The 19,452-nt window shown below is 45.4% G+C and overlaps 1 protein-coding gene across 1 annotated transcript in view; it reads left to right on the top strand.

Annotated features, from left to right (window-relative positions):
* Nucleotides 1-12,407, top strand: part of eeig1a (estrogen-induced osteoclastogenesis regulator 1a) — a 27,506-nt gene extending 15,099 nt beyond the window's left edge. Inside the window, exons 2-11 of the mRNA XM_080852283.1 lie at nucleotides 2,470-2,590; nucleotides 3,639-3,668; nucleotides 8,279-8,395; nucleotides 8,833-8,879; nucleotides 9,138-9,271; nucleotides 9,558-9,662; nucleotides 10,818-11,004; nucleotides 11,495-11,616; nucleotides 11,924-11,993; nucleotides 12,231-12,407. Coding sequence (XP_080708409.1) covers nucleotides 2,470-2,590; nucleotides 3,639-3,668; nucleotides 8,279-8,395; nucleotides 8,833-8,879; nucleotides 9,138-9,271; nucleotides 9,558-9,662; nucleotides 10,818-11,004; nucleotides 11,495-11,616; nucleotides 11,924-11,993; nucleotides 12,231-12,276 — 979 coding nt within the window. The 3' untranslated portion in view covers nucleotides 12,277-12,407. The remainder of the gene's footprint in view (nucleotides 1-2,469; nucleotides 2,591-3,638; nucleotides 3,669-8,278; nucleotides 8,396-8,832; nucleotides 8,880-9,137; nucleotides 9,272-9,557; nucleotides 9,663-10,817; nucleotides 11,005-11,494; nucleotides 11,617-11,923; nucleotides 11,994-12,230) is intronic.
* Nucleotides 12,408-19,452: the final 7,045 nt, after the last annotated feature.

Raw genomic sequence — 19,452 nt, 5'->3', positions numbered from 1 at the left:
CTTCTCTGTTCAGTGTGGGGGTACTTTTCTGTGTTTAGTGTGTGGGTACTCTTCTGTGTTTAGTGTGGGGGTACTTCTCTGTGTTTAGTGTGGGGGTACTTCTCTGTGTTTAGTGTGGGGGTATTCTTCTGTGTTCAGTGTGTGGGTATTCTTCTCTGTTCAGTGTGGGGGTACTCTTCTGCGTTCAGTGTGGGGGTACTCTTCTGCGTTCAGTGTGGGGGTACTCTTCTGCGTTCAGTGTGGGGGTACTCTTCTGCGTTCAGTGTGGGGGTACTCTTCTGCGTTCAGTGTGGGAGTACTTCTCTGCTTGCGTGTGAATTTCGCGCCTGCTAAGGCGGCCAACACTACTCTGGTCTCATCTCCTGTGGACCGGTCCCTCTCTGGTAGATGCTCTAGGACACACGGCCCTTCAGGTTACAATGGAGCTCTCTGTGTGCAGCAAAATGCCACTTCAGTGGGGCTCTCTCTTTGTGTATGTCTTTTGTGTGTATGTGCCTGCGTGTATATACGTATGTGTGTGTCTGCGCGTGTGTGTGTGTGTGTGTGTGTGTGTGTGTGCGCGCACATATGTGTGTGTGCCTGTTTGTATATATGTGTGTGTTTGTGTGTGTGTGTAGGGGATTAGTCTTTCATACCCCACATGTGAGATCCCCAGCACTTCCCAGCCTGTGCCCCTCCCTTGCATGGCATGGCTGTGGGCTTAGGACCAGATGCCCGTCCTGGCATTATGCCATCTTATACAGAAAGCCCCCAAAGGGGCCTGTGTCTGGGCATGAGGGGGGGTCTGGGCATCGGATTTGGCCCGCATCAGAGCCAGATCCGGGCCACGGCCTGGTGCTCGCTTAGGCTGATGATTAGGCAATGCTTGTCACCTGGTCGATTAATAGTCTTGAATTAGCTTTCAACCTTTAGTCACACATGTGCAGGATGGCTGTGTGAATGCTGTGTGTGTGTGTGTGTGTGTGTGTGTGTGTGTGTGTGTGTGTGTGTGTGTGTGTGTGTGTGTGTGTGTGTGTGTGTGTAAAAGGGAGAATACTGCTCTACAGTAGGACTCTGTCCTGTTGTGTGTTCCCTGCTGTATTTATAGATGTTTATTTGAGAAACAGATGCAGATTGACCTCTCATGCATATTCACTAGCCAGGCATTTCAACAGTATAGCCCACATTTCCCATGAATATCTATTCAACACTGTCTGTGTGTGTCTGTCTGTGTGTGTGTTTTGCCATGTTTGATTTTTCTCTGGGCCTTCACTTCACGGGGCCCTAAAAAAAATTGAAATACTGACAATTGCTAAAAATGAATCAGAAACAAAGGCATTTTATTCAGGTTAGCACTATGAGGCCATGGATGTCAAGCTTATGTCATGTCATCCAGTCAGTGTTGTGAAGATCGGTGACGATGTAGGCTATTGGTGACGATGTAGGCTCTTTGTCCTGGAAGTGGACGTGTTTTGGTGACTATGTAGGCTATTGGTGACGATGTAGGCTCTTTGTCCTGGAAGTGGACGTGTTTTGCAACATGGTGACACTACCCTCACTACCCACTCCCTCCACTCTTGATTTTCACACAATTTGCCCCTTTTTTATAATACTTGATATTAACTGACGCAGAACAGCTGTATTCATTTTTATATTTAAAACATGGTTTACAGGTTGAAGGAAATCCAGTGCAACAGTTGGTACATTAAAGAAGATCCTTTACGTTTTATTATGTCATGGAATAAAATTTGTATTTTGTGTTCCTTGGTATTCAAATGCCTGTTATTGGTATTGTGCCGGTATGCGTTTGAATAACCATCTTTCCTATGGAAAATGAAAAAATGATACACCTCGAGAGATCCTGTTAGTACTAGATACCATCTGAGTCTGTCTTGGCCAAACCCATTCTGAAGGGCTCGTCAGTGTGAGTGTAAGACTGTGACTCTCTCTCTCTCTCTCTCTCTGCTTACAAGGTCTGGTATATTAACCAATATAATGACGCTACATGTGTTTGAAGATCAGTGGCATCATTTGTTATGAGATGTTATAATTCACTTTGAGGGAAATCCGATCCCACAAATTGGAGTGCTGGTAGTGATGTGTGTGTATGTGTGTGTGTGTGTGTGTGTGAGTGTGTGTGTGTGTGCTGGTAGTGCTGTTTAATTGATGGCTGTGATCCGGTTATGGGCACTGGTTTCTGCTGCGCCACACTAGAAGGTGACAGTTTAATGTGTGAATGAAGTGGCCCTTGGGCAGGTCTGTGTGCCATGTGGTTTTCCCCTTGTATATTCTGGCAGTGTTTTATTGCACCAGTCTCAGCCAGCATGGCCAGCTTTCCTCTTTTACTTTCTCTCTTTCTTTTTGTCTCTCTCTCTCTGTATGTTGTATTTTCTGGTGGTATGTTTTATTGCCCTCTGCATAATTCTCACCCTCCATTCTCTCTTCTTCTTGCCCCCCCCCCCCCCCCCCCCCCTTCCCCTACACACACAGAGAGGAGGTGCAGGAGAACTGTGTTCGCTGGAAGAGAAGGTTCTCCTTCATCTGCAAGATGAGCGCCAGCCCCACCACTGGCATCCTGGACCCGTGTGTCTGCAGGGTGTCTGTTCGAAAGGTAAACCCTGGGACTGCACCACATCGCAACGTGAATCAACCACGCAAAATCAGACAGCTCAATCACTCAATCATTCAAAATCACTGACAGCTCCATCACTCAAAATCAGACAGCAAAATCACTGACAGTGCAATCACTCAAAATCACTGACAGCTCAATGAATCAACCATGCAAATCAGACAGCTAAATCACTCAATCATTCAAAATCACTGACTGCTTAGCCAGTCAAAATCACTGACAGCTTAATAAGTCAACCACGCAAAATCACTGCACTTAGTCATTTTTCTGTAGATCTTCTATGTACCCTGTAGATCCTCTACCTGCCCCTGTAGATCCTCTACCTGCCCCTGTAGATACTCTACCTGCCCCTGTAGATCTTCTATCTACCCTTTAGATACTCTACCTGCCCCTGTAGATCTTCTATCTACCCTTTAGATACTCTACCTGCCCCTGTAGATCCTCTACCTGCCCCTGTAGATCCTCTACCTGCCCCTGTAGATCTTCTACCTGCCCCTGTAGACCTTCTACCTGCCCCTGTAGATGCTATATCTGCCCCTAACTGCCCCTGTTCAGACTGCTAGTTAGCTTAGCTATAGCCATCGACTGCTAGTTGAAGTGAGCCTGTTTAGACACAGTAACATTTTCCAGACTCCTTACACCTCATGGGACCTGTCTGTTTCTCCCCAGGGCCTCTGGCTCGTATCTGTGTTTATGGAGACCGACCACCACTACTGACAGATATAAGAGCTTTCATGCTCGCTCCCTTTTTACAGCAGACGTCTCCCAGTCTGCCCCCTGCCCTTCTCTTATCTCTGTTGCCCTTAAAGTGGCTTTAAAGATTGACGCTTGATGTTTTCTGTCACGGTTCCCACCCACCTACGAGGCCAGATTTTAGTGTCCTTCTAGCTTTATCTTTCTTTCCAGTCCTCTGCACAGAACATCGTTACCCAGCAGCTGTGTGTGTGTGTGTGTGTGTGTGTAAATTAGCGCTTGTGCGTGTGTTTCCTCCTACCCCTGATAAATCTGCTCTTCCTTGTTTTCTCCACAGGAGCTGAAGGGAGGGAAGGCATATGTAAAGGTAAGAGGGAATTCTTCCACACCACACACTCACATACACTCTAACTTAACACACTCTCTAACTCTACACACCACCAGACACACAGAGCCTAAGTTTCCCCATCACGGGATCAACACATATATACAGACATAATCGCATATAAACACACACACACCACTGTCTTCGGCTGATGACAGAGACAGAGGCAACTGTGTTCTGATGATGACACACACACACGCACACACAGACAGCACCCATTTCAGATGATGACACGTGTGCGCACACACACACACACACACACACACACACACACACACACAGCACTCTTTTCAGATGATCACACACACACACACACGCTCACACACACACACACTCTTCAGATGATCCTCAACAGCTTTCCTCTCCCCCACACACATCTTTGTCACCACGTAAGCACCCTTCAGCCCAGCTCCCTTAAAGGGCCTCTATATGTTCTCTCCCTGACCTCCAGTAGCCTGAGTGCTTCCTTGCTCCCTGGGATCTCTACAGCTTCTACCTCCACTCTCCTCCTGGCACATCTTATATAAGTCTGTGGAGTTTGTTAACAACAAGCGGCCATCAGCTCGTCAGTCATGTGATCCAAACAAACATCACAGTTCAACTATTCACATGACCCACACACTCACTGTTTACAGAGATGTGACCGCTTTGAACTCTAACATGGCCTACAGAAGCCCCTGACTGGGAGTGAGGTAAAGACTACCGGTATAGTCTACTGAAAACTAACGGTATAATCAACTGAAGACTAACGGTAAAGTCTAATAAAGACTAACGGTATAATCTAGTCAAGACTAACAGCATTGTCTACTAAAGACTAACGGTAAAGTCTAATAAAGACTAACAGTATAATCTAGTCAAGACTAACAGCATTGTCTACTAAAGACTAACAGCATTGTCTACTAAAGACTAACGGTACAGTCTACGAAAGACTAATGGTAAAGTCTACGAAAGACATACGGTATAGTCTTCAAAGCACTTACGTTATAGTCTACTAATGACTAACGGAATAGTCTACTAAAAACTAACGGTAAAGTCTGCTAAGGGCTAAAGTTATAGTCCTTTGTGAGCGAGGCCTCCATTAGCACCTTGGGGTGTGTGCAAAAGCACAATGGCAGAGAAAGCTAGGATATGAGCTCTCTGACGTTCTTACTCTTGAGTATGGACTCTGTCCTTTGTTTCCTTCACCGGCCATCCAAGTTTAGATTTCCTTGGGCTAAATATACCATAACCTCCTTAGGAGTGGGCTTCCTTAAATGCTGGCATCTGCAGGCGGCGAGGTGTCTGAGTAACGGGGCCACTGTGAGAAACACAGGGGCCGGTCCAGTCAACAGCCAGGAACAGCCAGGAACATCCAGGAACAGCCAGGAACTGACTAATACCGCACAAGCTATTACAAGATATGGGACAGAACGTAACACTCTCCGGTCTTTGAAGTTTATGTTTATGAGTGTGTGTGTGAGTGTGAGTGTGAGTGTATACTATACACAATGTTTTCGAGTTTTATCAGTCTTCTCGTGTCTCTTTTTATCGTTGTGCTGAACAGGGTTAGAATTACATTGTGTCAACATTTCCCCCTGGAATACCTTAGTGAGGTTTGAGGCCTGCCTGATGGCAAGCCTGGCTTTGATTTTAATAAGGAGGGCTCGAGTGTTTCTCAGGGCTTTGGGGAGAAGGAAATGAGGGCTTTTGCTGCATGGCCTTGGACTGTGTTGCCAAGTTTGGGGAGTACTGCTTGGAGGAGATGCTTTGGAATGCAACGGCCTGTCAGCACCCCGAACCCACCCAGTCCTTCTAAACCTCACCTGTTTAACACTCACACACACACACACATACTCACAAACACACTCATACTCTCTCTCACACACACACACACACACACACACACACACACACACACACACACACACACACACACACACACCAAATGTGTCTATAAAACTGAGATGGATCTAAATATGAGCGAGAACTGTGATGCATCTGTCACCACAGAGTCACTGATTGGCTGGCCCTCAGCATCTGTCACAACAGGGTCACTGATTGGTTGGCCCTCTGTGGTAGAGTCACTGATTGGTTGGCCCTCAGTGGTAGAGTAGTTGGTGTGTGTTCTCTGCTCTCCCCCTCAATCACATGACATTTCCCTAGTAGGTCTCAGTTTCTCAGCCAGGGGACAATACAACACAATCTTTATTTAGTCACTCGTTGAAATCATATTATAGAGTGAAAGAAAGATCTCGCCCAGATGGTCAGTCCTGCTTAAACTGCGTTCACATTATCTGGCAAAGTGTTGCACATGCCATTCATTGTCTGCTTCCCAGAAATATCAGGAATTTCTAAGCTTGTTATATTTCACAATTCTGAATGTTTAACATGCATGGTCTTCATTATGGAAACCCTAGTTGATTTAGGGTTGTTCCAGCTCTTCTCTGCAGCTTATGTAATAGATGCTTTGCATGAACTTTCACTGGAAAAAGTTCACAGAAAGTACACAGTTAAGTGCTGTTGTGTTGGAAATCAACAGTTCTGTTTGCTAGACACTGTGCATTGGAGCAGGAAACGGAGGTCATTGAGGTTAAACAGAGAGGATGTCGTTCTTTCTCCCTCCCAAACACTCTTTTCCAGTGTCGTCTCTGGGAGGAAGAGCTCTGTTCCTGTGAGTCAGCAAACTGACCTGTTTGCACCAGCGCAAGAAGTGCACCTAGAGTGCAGCAGTGTGCTAAGAGTGGAGAAGTGCACTTAGGGTGCAGCAGTGTGCTAAGAGTGGAGAAGTGCACTTAGAGTGCAGCAGTGTGCTAAGAGTGGAGAAGTGCACTTAGGGTGCAGCAGTGTGCTTAGAGTGGAGAAGTGCACTTGGAGTGCTAGGAGTGCAGCAGTGTGCTTGGAGTGCAGCAGTGTGCTTGGAGTGCAGCAGTGTGCTTGGAGTGCAGCAGTGTGCTTGGAGTGCAGCAGTGTGCTTGGAGTGCAGCAGTGTGCTTGGAGTGCAGCAGTGTGCTTGGAGTGCAGCAGTGTACTTGGTGTGCTAGAAGGGCAGCAGTGTGCTTGGAGTGCAGCAGTGTGCTTGGAGTGCAGCAGTGTACTTGGAGTGCTAGGAGTGCAGTAGTGTGCTTGGAGTGCAGTAGTGTGCTTGGAGTGCAGCAGTGTGCTTGGAGTGCAGCAGTGTGCTTGGAGTGCAGCAGTGTGCTTGGAGTGCAGCAGTGTGCTTGGAGTGCAGTAGTGTGCTTGGAGTGCAGCTGTGTGCTTGGAGTGCTAGGAGTGTTCTGAGAACTCAAAGAGTAGAGTAGAGCAGTGCACAAAGAGCACTAGGCATAGTAGAGCAGTGCACTTAGAACACTAGAAGTAGTAGAGCAGTGCACATAGAACACTAGAAGTAGTAGAGCAGTGCACATAGAACACTAGAAGTAGTAGAGCAGTGCACATAGAACACTAGAAGTAGTAGAGCAGTGCACAAAGAGCACTAGGCATAGTAGAGCAGTGCACTTAGAACACTAGAAGTAGTAGAGCAGTGCACATAGAACACTAGAAGTAGTAGAGCAGTGCACATAGAACACTAGAAGTAGTAGAGCAGTGCACATAGAACACTAGAAGTAGTAGAGCAGTGCACTTAGAACACTAGAAGTAGTAGAGCAGTGCACATAGAACACTAGAAGTAGTAGAGCAGTGCACAAAGAGCACTAGGCATAGTAGAGCAGTGCACTTAGAACACTAGAAGTAGTAGAGCAGTGCACATAGAACACTAGAAGTAGTAGAGCAGTGCACGTAAAGCTTGGGGAGTAGAGGAGTACATACTCAGTGTGCTAGTGTTGTACTTTAGCATCGGGGAAGAGTACTTACTACAATGCAAGTAGAAGTTCTTTGGAGATGACTCCCTCCAGACACCAATGACTGATGAAACCGGGTAACACAGAGAGAGAAATGGCTTTGTGTGGGCGAATGTGTGAAGGACTGTTAACGCATGAGGATTCAGTGTGTGAAGGGCCGTTATTGTATGGGGAGTGGAAGTTTGACCCGTGAAAGACTAAGGACAGAACACACACTGCCTTACCCTGATATGTTACGCACAGGAGAAGGCACATACCTGAACACATCCCTAAGTACAGGCCATTGAGGACGCCCATAAATGGTGTGTATGAAATGCTCGATCTCGCTCTAGAGTGCAGTTGAACAGATGAATTCATTAAGCACACATCTCTAGCATCTTACATTACCTAGGTTGAGTGAGTAGCTGGCTGGAATTGAAGTAATCAGTAACTTACTAACTCTGTTTTTGGTAAGATGTATGGTGTAAGATGAGGTGTGAACCTATAAAGGTCTGTGGAATTGCAGGCTTCATATGTTTGTCTCCTATTGTTCGTGATCACACAACGCTCAAGTAGTGATCTCTGGGCATTCACATGGTCAATCACTGTGGGCATGAACATAAACATGGCCGATCTCTTGTGTTCTTCCTCTTTTAGCTGCTTTTCTTTAGGCTTTCATTGTAAAAGGACAGTGTGTGAAGGAATTTTTCTTTCTTTCTCCCTCTCTCTCTCTCTCCTCTCACCTCCCCCCCTCTCCGTCTCTCCCTCTCCCTCTCTCTCTCTCACTCTCTCTCTCAGCTGGGCTTTGCAGATCTGAACATGGCAGAGTTTGCTGGATCAGGCTCCATTGCGCGCTGCTGTCTGCTGGAGGGCTACGACACCAAGAACACCCGACAGGACAACTCCATACTGAAGGTGTGAACACACACACTCACACACTCACACACTCACACACTCACACACTCACACACTCACACACAGATAGACTGACAGGGCCACTCAATGCTAAAGGGGAGGGAAGGGACTGCCTCCCACACAGACAGTAATCAGTCATGCTGACGGAGAGGATGAGAAAGACATGCACCCGGGCACCGGGGCCAGGCCAGCTGCTTTACAGTTCACTGCTAGCTGCACACATCTGTCTCAGTATGGTGTGGAGAACAGATGAGCAAATCATTTACATTGGTGCCTTCATATAGACACACTGGTCATTCTGATACTGTTTAAAGAGAAAGGGAGACTTGTTACTCCATTTAAATTGGATTCAGCAATACTTTTCAGTCTATTAACGTTTGTTTAATTTCTCACTCATGTCCTGTCAACTGCTATGTCCTGTTTTTTGGTTTCATTAGGTGACCATTGGGATGACCCTTTTGTCTGGGGATCCATGTTTTAAGACGTAAGTATTCTCCCTTTGCTCTTCTCGCTGATGATGTCAATTTAACCTACAGCTCCCCCTACTGGACAGCTATGGTCATGGCATGAGAGTGGTTCTCACTCAGTTGCAGTGGGATAATCAGCCCTGCCTTTGTTTTTAAAATGTCCCTCTCATTTGAGCTTGCGCTTGTGTATTGATCCATCGAAAACAAAAGTTGTCTTCATGGTCTTTGTACTCCTAATTATTGATTAATTATTGAATTATTGATCTCTCGGCCAGACCTCCCAGCACAGCAAAGTCGATCGTGGTGGCGGGCCGAGACACCTCCCTGCAGCTGGACTGTAAGGGGGAGGGGACTGCTCCTGAGGGGCAGTCCCGCCTCACCAAGCAACGCCCCTCAGTGCTGAGCACAGGTACGGGTCGTCATGGAGATGAAAGCTGCACTTAAACCTCTAGTTGTGCCTTATTGTGGATGTGTGTTCTAATCGTTAATCGTCTTTGTTGCCTGTGTAGTGTGTTTAAACACTAATGTTGTGACTTAGCTGTGTGTGTGTGTGTGTGTGTGTGTGTGTATGTATGTGTGTGTGTGTGTGTGTGTGTGTGTGTGTGTGTGTGTGTGTGTGTGTGTGTGTGTGTGTGTGTGTGTGTGTGTGTGTGTGTGTGTGCTCGTCTCTGACTGTAATGCTGTTTGTGTCGCAGGTCTGCCAGAGGAGGGTGAGCAGAGTGCTTCTAGCCCAGATGAGTCCTTCCACACAGGCCACTCCAGAAACTCCAGCTACGCAAGCCAGCAGAGCAAGCTGTCAGGTCAGTGTGTGTGTGTGTGTGTGCGTGCCCGCTATTGTGTGTAGTGAATAGAAAGGAGGAAGAGTATTCTAAGTCAGTCACTGTGTGTGTGTGTGTGTGTGTGTGTGTGTGTGTGTGGGGGGGGTGTATGTGTGTGTGTTTGCATAGGCACCAGTTCATGTTTGTTTAGTCTGTTTACCCATTGTTACGATAAAGGAAATGGTCTTTCCTTACTGGCCAGCTCACCTGTGCTCTAGATATTCTATCCCTTCACATTCTGCTGCAGCTGTTGGCTATTTGTTTATTATGCTCTGCATATACTCTTCATGCACTCCATAAAAACGAATTATCTTATATATACTCCATATAAACGATTTGTTTGATATAATACTCCATATACAGTTTTTGTCTCATATTTGCTCCATATAAACGATTTCTCATATTTACTCCATTAAATCTAATTATCTCGTATACACTCCATATAATCTATTTGTTTGATATATGCTCCATGTAAAGTAATTGTCTCATATTTACTCCTTATAAAATAATTAACCCATATTTACTCCATATAAACTAATGACCATATACGTATATACTCAATATAAACGAATGATCTCATATTTACTCAATATAAACTCACTGGCCCATTCAAAGCGTCTTCTACTCTGAGTGAGGAATCACTGTAGTATGCGTGCAGGAGAGGAGGCTTGAGAGTCTGTACTGAGTCCTCACCACAAAATTCAGTGTCAGAAGTCTGCAAAGGAACATCTAAAAAAAGTCTGATGCATTGTGAAGGCCCGGTGGACCTGATGAGGTTAAAATAGACCTGCCAGTGCAGCCATTGGCACAGGGACGATTTCACTGGTTGAGGGAAGAATGGAGTCAATTAAATACCAGCAAGTTCCAGTCTGTATATACTGTAGATGAGCAGAGGATGGCCTCTACAACAGGACAAAGATCCCAAACTCAAATCAGCTATTGACAGTGACCAGCATGTTTTGACCAGCGGTGCCCAAACCTTTGCATGCCACTATATGTGTGGAGAGCATATGCGTTTCATTCATATATTTGCTTATTTATATTATATATAGTATATACATATTTGTGGATTTATATGTTCCTATATTTGTGTGTGTTAATGTGTGTGCGTTTGTGTGTGTTTCCCTCCCTCATTAGGTTACAGCACAGAACACTCCTGCTCGTCCAGCTTGTCTGATCTGACTCATCGCAGGAACACCTCCACAGGGAGCAGTGCTTCTGGGGGGTTCAGTGTCACTGCAGACCCCCCCTCAGAGGGGGACCTCCGCCCTGAGAGACCACCACGCCCCCCACGCCCTGTGTTGCCTAGTAACAGGCCCCCCAGGTAAGAACAAAAGCTCCTTTGCCATATAGTAGTCAATTGTACCTTAACAAATTGACTTGGTATCCAAAATGAATAACAAACAAAAATGCTTGGAAAAAAGATTTTTGCTCAAAAATAGTCAGTCAAATCAGAATTACATAAGTCAGTCAAACTGACTGACACATCAGAAGTGGATCTGAATCACATCTGATCCCATAGTAATGGTCAGCTGAGCATGGGTGTGCAAGATCAGTATTGAAACGCTCAGCATTATGGACATGGATGATCCGGCACAGATGTGGCCCAGGTCTGGCATAGATGCGGCCCCGGTCCGGCATGGATACAGGCTGTCTCTGCCCCAGTTAGACGCTGTCTGGGTGGTGGAATATTAGATCAAACTAAAACTCTAGAAGGAGGTGCTTTCTAAAGCAATCAGTCGATTCGGTTTGCCGTTGACCTTGCCCGTTTGGTGAGCAGTGGTTCTGAGATGGTGTTTACCGTGTATCTTCAGGCGGAAGCAGGACTCCGTGGAGAGCCACCACTCCTGGGTGAGCGACACACGCATGGATGCTGATGACATCGTGGACAAGATTGTTCAGAGTCAGAACTTTGCTGACATCAGCAACAAGGAAGGTAGGTCGAGCACACCCTGGCTGAAGACCACTCTCTATGGGTAATGACCTCGAACCAGACGCACTCTACTGGGAGGCAGTGGTAGTCATTGCGATCAGCTTCCCTGTAATGATGTTGTCCATCACATAACCTCTCACTACAGACAGTAAAACTTTGCCAGAGATTTACTTACATTTGGAAGTATGGCTTTAACACACTTAGTAATTTAGTGTAGAATACCTAAAGTAGCTGCCAAGATAGTGTTGTGTTTTGGTCAAGGTGACTTAAAATTCACTTCACTGTGTTTCTCTTCTGTTGCATTTCTCAGACAGCAACCTGAGGCTGTTTGTCAGCCGGGATGGCACCACGGCCCTGAGCGGCATCCAGCTAGGCAACAGGTAAGGGAGCGAACTGAAAACAGAGCCTTCAGCAGCAGCCTAAGAGTGAACACCATGAGGGCCAAAACATAAGACACACTGGAGAGTGAAGTGCTGAATTCATAAGATCTTTTTTTGATTGATGCAGAAATGTTTTCGATTGAGTTTGAGTGAGTTACCATGACGTTTTGGAGTGAGTTACCATGACGTTTCCATGCTGACGCTGAGGTTCTGCTCTTGTTTCTGTGTTCTGTGCAGGGCGACAGCTGGAGTGTATGAGCCTGTGGTGATCGAGAGTCATTAGGGTCTAGAGGGTCCGGTTAAGTCGCTGAGAAATGCCACACAACACCCGACCCTTCCTGGACCCAAGACTGTCTGTCTCTGTCTGTGTGTCTGTGTGTCTGTCTGTCTGTCTGTTTGAATGGCTGTCTGTCTGTCTGTCTGTTTGAATGGCTGTACTTACGTCTGTCTGTCTGCCTGTCTGCCTGTCTGTCTGTCTGTCTGTCTGAGTAGTGGTTCTTCAGTCCACTGTTGCACCACTGTCCAAACCACTTCTTGTTATCCCAGAGGACGTTCCCCCTCATTGCGGGGGTTTGTCGCTGTGGACCCTAAACCCTGAGCACTAATGTTAATGAAGGCCCCCTAGGGGGCGCTGTGGACCCTAAACCCTGAGCACTAATGTTATGAAGGCACTATAGGGGGCGCTGCAACGCACGGGGCAGAGCTCCTCTACAGACTGGACTGAGGCCTGGACTGGATCTACAGGCCACGCTTGTGTTCAACATAAACATTCAGAATCCGGTTGAGCCCATGATGCTCCCCCGGCCATTGAGAGCTTGGATGCCGACCCTGAGGGAGACATTTCTCAGACCCAAACTCCCAATGGCCACCGCAGTCATAACCATCTTTATGAAGCGTCACAGGTTCATTCCCTGTGTAGTCCTGTTTGTCTCACCGTTTCTATGTGAAGCCCTCTGCCCATGTTGATGTGATTTAATTTGTTGGTGACTCGTGGTGCACTGGGTAATTACTGTGTATTGTGTGGTGATGTTGGTGTCTGGTGGAGGTGTTGGTTTGTTTTGTGTCACTGGTAATGATTTGACAGGTTGGGTGTTAACTAATGAGCCATAGTTGAGTAGTGGATGGATGCGAGGAGTCATGGCGTTTGTTTCCATGTTTGTCTTCCTGGAGTGTCGGCTGGTCCGATAGCTGTGAGTGGAAACCAGACATGGCCACACACTTGACTCTTCTTGTTTCTCGTTATGTTATAGTATGGACTGTTATTCATCTTTCTCGTAGTCTCTCTCTCGGTATGTTAAAATATGGTCTGTGATTGATCTCTCTTTCTCTCTCTCCTTGTCTTTCTCTCTCTCTTGGTTTGTTATAATATGGTCTGTGATTGATCTATATTTCGCTCTCTCCTTCTCTTTCTCTCTCGCTCTCTCTTGTTATGTTATAATATGGTCTGTGATTGATCTCTTGTTCTCTCTCCGAGTTGCTAACATGCTAACTCTGTTGTAACATAAAACAGAGTAGCTCCTCTCAAAGCCACACCCTCTCTCTATCCATGTTATTTCCTCAAGAGGTCACACTTTTCCCTTTAAATGAGCAGGACAGGAGTCACTGGACCGGGGCTTGTAACCTTGAATAGACTATAGTAGACTACACTAGACCACACTCTCGAATAGAAAGGAGACCAGGGCCTGAAGGGTTCTTCAGCTTGTCCACACATGAGAACCAGAACCTCTCTAGGTTCTCCCCTCAACCCTCCAACCCTTCCTCATGGGCTTCTGGTTGTGAGTGAAATTTTTTAAAGGTTTTAAAGTAGCCAAAGAACCCTGAAGGACATCCAAAAGGTTACATGTGGAAACATCAAACATGGGATCCAACATCAAACCTTTCAAATATTTTGCACTTTGCAGAGAACCCCTAGGGGTTCTGAGAAAGCACCTCCTTCTAGAGATTTTAGTTTGATCTAATATTCCACCACCCACACAGCGTCTAACTGGGGCAGAGACAGCCTGTATCCACGCCGGACCGGGGCCGCATCTATGCCATACCAGGGCCACATCCGTTTCGGATCGTCCATGTCCATACTGCTGTAATGCTAACATTTATGCCTCATCTGTGAACTGAGAGCCTTTACTCACAGGCTGTAATGCCAGTGGCTGGTCCATCTGTGCTTTGCCCTCTTTGAGGTCGCTTACAGCAGCTGTCTGTGTGTTCATCATGTCTAGTGATTTGATGTGCTTTGTTTTTGAATGCGTTTTTTAGTCGGTTTCATGGTCCTTCTTATTTCTTTCTTTTTTTTGTCATATCTGGTATTAAAGTAATTGGTCCTTTAGCTTGTTATAAATCCTGAGATTTAAAGAGACTCTGCTGCCTACTGGACACGTTCAGTGATACCGATGGGTTGTCTTTGTCTCCGACTGAACAGCCTGTTTTTTATAAGTTTCCTTTCGTGGGCATCTTCCCCCTAGTCAACATGACTATCTCTGATAGTAACCTGATAAGCAAGCACTTCTGAAGGAGATGCCCATTATGTTTGTGCCAACCTAGAGGTCTATGACACTGATTGTGCCAAAACTGTGACCGCTGTATGACTCGACGAGTCGCATCTGTTTCTGACTCAGCGTTTTTAAATGAAGAAATTGTTTGTTTTTCTGCCAAACCAGCTGGCTGGTTGATACTGTTTGTTGATGTGTTTGTTTCTGTACTAAGGTTAACACTACTCTTCAAAACCAGGTTTACAGCCAACCTATGTGGTGGTGATGGTGTTACATGTTATTTTGATGTTCTTGAATTAATGAATTTAGTGTTTTCTCATCTGTGCCAACTTGTGGCTAGTCATACTCTGGTCATAATATGGAGCTGTTGAAATGGACTGATTTCCTGAGAGATTTGATTAAGCTAGTCTTACAGGCACAAGGTCCTTCCTTTTAACTCCTTTACTGTGGTCCGCATTAGCCATCCTGACTGCCTCCGTACACCTCGGTCAGTGAAGATCAGTTTGTAGGAGTAGACATTGAGACGGAATGGATATATCCAGATGTGTTCTGGAATGTCTGGGACCAATGAGATTGAGTTCTGATGTTCTGCAAAGAGTTCCGGACTCTGCTGAAGGTCCCACTTCCACTCTGTTGAATTCTCTGTCGCTCAACCGATTTGGCCGATTTTGTTTTCCAATGGTTGTCTGTGTCTGTTATACACAATCACTGATGTCAACCCAGTTCATTTTCATAGCTTACAAAAGGAGGGCCACTCTCAGGTAATATGAAGTTCATGTCGCACAGAAAACCTGCTAAACATTAAGATCTTCTAGAGTTCTAATTCTTCAAAGAAAGAAACAAGTGCTTTGCACCGAAGTCATATATCCCATAACATAAGCTAACATAGTCTCATATTTTAGTACGGTAACTTATGGACGCAGATTTTTATCACTTTAACAAAATTCATATATATTTTACAATAAATCTGTGGTTTACTATTTTTGTGAATTCTAAGAAATAAAAAGTAATCAGTGAAATAAAAGTATTTTGTTGTGTTATTTTTGTTGTGTGTTTGCTTTAACTGGTGATCAGTGGTGGAGGAAGTATTTAAGTTTAGTACTTAAGTAAAAGTACAAGTACCCAGGAAAATAAAAGTAAACGTAAAAGTATTACATCAACAATCCTACTAAAGTTAAAGTAAAAGGTACTTACTTTTAAATTTACTTTAAGTATTAAAAAAAAAAAAAGTACTCACGCAATGGGTTGTCTCTCTGTGCCATTTTGATAAAGAAACATCAACTGGTAATAAAGCTCTCTACAGATGTCATTTCTAGTAATAATTATAATAAGCAACAACAATTGTTGATGGGAAATGGTTGGTGTACTTATTGTGCCTACTGTCTATAACACTGTTCACACTAATTTACAATTCTGCGAATGACAAGTTATCTACCAGGGATTATTTGCAAAGTTGATACCATTAAGCCAAACTCATAAAGACACCATGTTATATCTTTAAATCTTACATTCCACCACTGCTGGTGATTATACACTATGGTGTTAATATGGAAGAAAAGCTACTACTGGACACACATGCACTCGCACACACTCATCAGATCTGCACACACATGCACACATTCATTCGATTACCTTTTTTTTTTTAAATGCCTTAATTTGTGTCGTCTACAGTCTCTCACACCAACACTCTCTCTAAGATATGCATATAAACACACACACACACACACACATTAATAAGAGTGTGTCCTCTCTTATGCTAACAGCCTTTGAAACTAGTAAGAGACCTCCCTAGAGTCTCCTCCATGGCTACCTGCAGAGATCCTCCTGTACCCACTTTAGTGCTTCCTGTAACCCATTTACTGCTTCCTGTAACCCATTTACTGCTTACTGTATCCCATTTACTGCTTCCTGTACCCGCTTTACTGCTTCCTGTACCCACTTTACTGCTTCCTGTAACCCATTTACTGCTTCCTGTACCCACTTTACTGCTTCCTGTAACCCATTTACTGCTTCCTGTACCCAATTTACTGCTTCCTGTAACCCATTTACTGCTTCCTGTACCCTCTTTACTGCCTCCTGTACCCACTTTACTGCTTCCCTGTAACCCATTTACTGCTTCCTGTACCCGCTTTACTGCTTCCTGTTACCCATTTACTGCTTCCTGTACCCGCTTTACTGCTTCCTGTACCCACTTTACTGCTTCCTGTAACCCATTTGCTGCTTCCTGTACCCGCTTTACTGCTTCCTGTTGCTGGAGAGAGCTCACCTATTGGTTGCTGACAAATCACTATTCGCATAGAGTCTAGACAAAAAGTTTAGGACTATAGTAAACAGGGTTGATTTTAACCGGAAGGTCAAGAAGACAAACTGACTTAAGACAGTTCGGATGACCACCTTACACCAAAAGATCGAGTTCACAGGAGAACGCCACAACTCTAGCAAATCTCTCATGGTTTTATTCCGTCATTGGAAATCTGCATCAGTGAAATCACTTTTAAAGGCATTAGAGGGCAGTGTTTCCAACTTGCTCTCTGTCTGTCTCTCTGTCTGTCTGTCTGTCTCTCTGTCTGTCTGTCTCTCTCTCACCCATACATACTCCCCCCTCACACACACACACACAGACATAAACACTCTCACACTAGTGTGTCCTCCCTCATTGAGTAGTGTCTGGTCCGGCGGCGAGTGACGGGCTGGCGGTCGGTGAACTGGTAGCAGAGCATACACCACACGCTATCCTCCGGGGCCATCTGCATACCGGCACGACTCGTCCGGAAGGGCCGAAGGGCACACGCGCCTGCAGGTGAGAAGAGAGGAGGTCTGTGTGTGTGTAGGGTGGGGTATTATCTAAAAAGAAGGAATAAGGTTTTGTAACGTCAGCACTTAAAAAAAAGGAAAAGTAAGGACTAGATAGAGTCCTGTTGCTAACCATTATGGAAAACTTCCAGATAAAGCCCTAGGGCTCGTCGAAGTGCAAGTCAGCCCAGAATTTAGATATGCCTTTTGAAACTGAACAAGTCTGCTTGACATTATTCAACCAATTTCCAGCAGTAGGGATATATCTGCATGCTAATATACTGTAAATACTTCAGGGAATACTTATATAACCTCGGGTCGCTTTTTTTACACTGTAACTTCTTCCATTTGGGAACTTTATTTTGCTCTGGACTGAAGGGGAGTTTGGATGTGGCAGTGGCAGTTGTCAGGGGCGTAGCCAGGACATTATTCCTGGGGGGGGGCAGCTCTGGCCAGTCTTTTATTTGGGGTGGCACTTGATTGTCAAAAACTACTATTTTAAAACTCACACACATGCTGTGAATATGGGGCTTGTAGCGTAAGTGACAAATGTCAATATAAGACGACTTGCTAAAAAAAATACTAATGCATTTATTCCAGCTTTATACCTTTTCTGTTCAGGAGGGTTTGTATATATTTTTGCCATGCTGTGAGTCTGGGGGAGCCGGCAGTGTGGCCATTCTCTGACCAATGGTGGCCGTGGCCCCCCCTGGCCACCACGTGGCTACGCCCCTGGCAGTGGTACTGAGGCAGAGGCAGAAGAGGAAGGGTATTTAAGTGCTTCCAATGTAAACTGGCCTGTAGGAACCCATGTTCTGCATTGAAAGAGAGTTGCCATGAGTTACCCAAGATAAAGTAGGCCGTGGCACTGAGGCAGAGGATGATGAGGAAGATGGTGCCAGGCCCCAGGTCCTCCAGCGTGCAGGCGTTCGGGCACGCACAGGGGCTCTCCACCCAGATCTGCAGGGGCACCTCGGCACTGAAGGTGAGGGTGGAGGACAGCGTGCGGTTTGGGCCGCAATGGTAGTGCACCACCGTCAGAGGGTGGGTGTAGGCCAGTACTAACAGAGAGAGAGGGGAGAGACAGACAGACAGACAGACAGACAGACAGAAGCATTGGCTCTGTGTTCGTGGTATGCACCAAGACTTGCAGACAGACAGGATAACACCAAAAGCAATATATACTGTACATTTTTCAAGATTCTTCTGCCTAGGTTAGTCTTTACATGTTTTTGCTAGTTAATATTCCCTGTATACCAAATGATAGCTATATAGTTAGTTATATATCCATTACACACACACACACACACACACTATATAATGTGTGGTCATATATCAAAGCTCATGATTGCTTTGACTAGACCAAAGACCTCTCACCTGAGTAGGACACAGTCAGTGTCTTCATAGTGCTGTTGTACTGGAAATTATTGTCTATGTGTCTCCCATAGTTAAGATACCGATTCATATATCTTGCATTGTTCTTGTAAAATCTACAAACAGATCAATAGACAAGCTCTTAGGTGTTACAGTCATAGTGTGTGTACTAAATATTAGTCAATAGCAAATGTGGCCCCAAAAGGTTGAAAGGCATTGGAATAACGTAGTTATTATACTGTACATTAAAACAATTCCAGAGTAAATAAATGATTAGAGGAGGTACAAATAACATTCATAGTCCACGTTCAACCAGCCAAATGTACTGTATACACCAATGCACTGAACGTGTTTTACACTGACAAAAATAAAGCAGATTTTACATTACACATTATACAGATTTTACATTACACATTACACAGATTATACATTACAAAATACGGACCTGATACTCAAGCAAGCTGCCACGTCCGTGCAGGCCGTCCCTACATAGTCTTCGGGCTCTGAGAAGGGCAGACACGGGTTGAAGGAGAGCAACACCTCGGTGCGGACATGCGCGCCATCGGAGCGCAGAGGCTTGAGGCGCTCCAGAAAGCCATCCACGTCCCCGAGCGCAGCCAGGTCAATAATCCCGGATCCGTCCGTCATTATGCATTTACAGTGGTTCACTTTAATGCAGCCGCTCTTCTTATGGACTGAGGCGGTCGGGTCAGGTACGGAAGGCGATGAGGACGGAATCGATGAAATCGGATGGAAAACAATCGCAAAACCGAATAAAAGAACGCATCCCTTCATATCTCCTGTAG

This window comes from Sprattus sprattus (genome assembly GCF_963457725.1).
Source record: "Sprattus sprattus genome assembly, chromosome: 15".
Taxonomy (NCBI): Eukaryota; Metazoa; Chordata; class Actinopteri; order Clupeiformes; family Clupeidae; genus Sprattus; species Sprattus sprattus.
Note: the sequence above shows the minus strand (reverse complement) of the source record. Positions and strands in the feature narration are given on the sequence as shown.